General features: G+C 41.5%; 1 protein-coding gene across 2 annotated transcripts in view; it reads right to left on the bottom strand.

The window, feature by feature from the left end:
* The window catches only part of LOC138042381 (inositol hexakisphosphate and diphosphoinositol-pentakisphosphate kinase 2-like), a 30,138-nt gene that overhangs the window by 19,299 nt on the left and 8,339 nt on the right, over positions 1-2,500 (bottom strand). For both annotated transcript variants that reach the window (XM_068888257.1, XM_068888256.1), the window contains exons 7-8: positions 1,631-1,810; positions 538-930 (exon numbers count right to left, since the gene is read on the bottom strand). In XM_068888257.1, the coding sequence (XP_068744358.1) occupies positions 538-930; positions 1,631-1,810 (573 nt within the window). The remainder of the gene's footprint in view (positions 1-537; positions 931-1,630; positions 1,811-2,500) is intronic.

Consider the following 2,500-nt stretch of genomic DNA (forward strand, 5'->3'; position numbering starts at 1 on the left):
TTGGCGCAAGCTGTTGTGGCGCTCTGCCAGCTTGACTGGCAAAGATTGTAAATCAAATAAACCAAAACCAAATGAAATCAAATCTAATTAATACATATCAAATCGAGCGGAAAAACGGAGTACCAGGAAAATATCGTGCAGACGTGCAGACAACGCTAAACCACTTTCGATTTGTTCATTGTTTTCATTGTGTTGAGAAATTCGATACAGAACACCAGCACATGCGGGTACTTTACGATGTGTTCTTGTAAAACGTAAAATGATGTAAAACATTGCAATAATTGCATTGTTACATTCTACTCTTTGGGCAAAATGGGTTTCATACATGTATGAATAACCACATAAAACTGTTGAACAACATAAAAGAAACACAGCAAAAAGACAGATGGATGGACACAAATGGTCAAGATTGAAACGGACTGAATTTGGGTAATCTTGAAAAAAGTCGGCCCGACGTTTTTCAAGTTTATGGCAAGTCGCCATGATCTAACCTGCATTTTTAAACTAGAACTTTCCCCTCCTACGCTAGTTATATACCTAAAAGCGCGGCCAAGCTCCAGAGCCTGCTCTTTCCCCATTGTGGTCAACTCTCCACCCCACTTTGCAATCAGCAACAAGGAATGCTCTGTGTCAGCTGGCTCCTTCTCCTTCTCCTTCTCCTTCTCCTTCCCCTCGGAAGAAACACTCTCACGGTGTTTTTCATCTTTACTCTCATTTTTCTTTGCTTCACTTTCATGTTCGTTTTCATGTTGTTTTGTCTTGACTTCTTTCGTGTCTTTCCCTTGCACCTTCTTTTTTCCACTTTTTTCATCAGATCCTGAATCCGCTGTATGATGATCACCACAGGAGCTTTCACTGTCATTTCCCTCTCGTGGTTTTCCAAGGTACTTGAATTGGATTTTTCGGTTTATCCCGGAGAAATAACCATACCTTGAAGATAAATTTGACAAATTAAAACCGTGCGTGTCCAGTCTTGATCATCATCACATCATATCTTTATTTACCCTCTGATTTTAGAATAGTTTTGTTTACCTAATATCTCCGAGCATGTGCCCTCCTAACCATGCTGCAACACAGAGGACAGACCACAACACCAGGAGCCCCATGCCTTAGGCTATTTGCGAATAGCGTGTGGGTTCTTTTATGTCCCACAGGGCTATGAACATTGAAGGGTTGTGAGACGGGGCCTACGGTTTATCGTCCTTATCTGAGAAGACTAGAGAGTCTAACCATATGCAGATGTCACTACAGAGGCAGCACTTTCTCTTCAGTTACTTAATGACCCTGGGTGTTGGTCCAGCCAGAATGGGGTCAAACTAATGCTTTCCGCATGGTAGAAGGGGTAGTTTCTAAAGAAACTGTGGTGCTGCGTCGGTGGGGAAGTAGTATACAAAAATTTGGCTTTATCAACGGAGTTGATAATGTAAATTGACCACCGTACAGAGATTCTAAAAGCTTAGATTCTAAAAGCTTTAGATTCTCTATACGGTGGTCAATTTATTTATCAACTCCGTTGATAAAACCAAATTTTTGTATGTTACCCCATGGTAGCCCAGTGCTCAACCAACTGAGCCACACGGCGATAATTATTAAACATCAACACGAACGGTTTGCTCTAAATAATACCTACATTTCCAAAACACTTTTAAGTTGATGGATTTTGTTTCGACTCTCAAACACAGGTTCGCCTTCCTTGAATTGAGCTAGCAAGTCTCTGGCAATATCAAGTACCTCCTGGAGTTGGGCGGGCCTCTTCAGCTTAAGCTTGTGCTCATCAAAACCACCATATTTTTTAAACAGTTCAATAAACCTGCAATAAGAGCATCACAAACTAGCAAATCTTTACTCAACTGAATAACCAGCCCAAAATATCGACCCAACACCCTCAGTCGCTGAAAAGAAGCTCTTCCTTCCGGGGTTTCCAATTAACAATAAGTTGCATGCTGTATTTTGGTTTACTCCATGCATAAACTATGTATTAGTGGAGGGATTGCACAGCTCTTGGGGAATGCATATGATATCTCACCCAACACTGACTTCAACATGTCGTAAGCCGGCCCCCTCCCTTGCACAAAAGGTTCTTGTCACCTACCACCACAACTTTTATGATGATCACCACAGGACGTTGGTGGAATTTTCAGGGGTTTCATTAAGTTTTAAAGTAGAAGGGACCCGACCTTGTGATAGAGCAAGCGGCCATGGTCCTATATAGAGTCTGCCTTTTGATCTTGACACCTCCCTTGAGCAAAGGTGGGTTACTGTACTCAACGTAGACAGGTGCTAATACCTGGGTCCCTGCTGCTAATAAAACCCCTGAATGTTAGGCATTCTAACTGCAACCTTTCATTTCTGTAGCCACCAACTAAAGAGGTGTTGTATTTTTTTTGGGCTTTCTCGAATTGGGCAACATTTTCAGCAAATTTCTCAAGAAATTATCTATCCACAATGTTTTCCCTCTAGAAGAATAATGTGTACCTACTGCATGCTAGAATTTCAAATG

Source organism: Montipora capricornis, chromosome 3 (assembly GCF_036669925.1).
Source record: "Montipora capricornis isolate CH-2021 chromosome 3, ASM3666992v2, whole genome shotgun sequence".
Lineage (NCBI taxonomy): Eukaryota > Metazoa > Cnidaria > Anthozoa > Scleractinia > Acroporidae > Montipora > Montipora capricornis.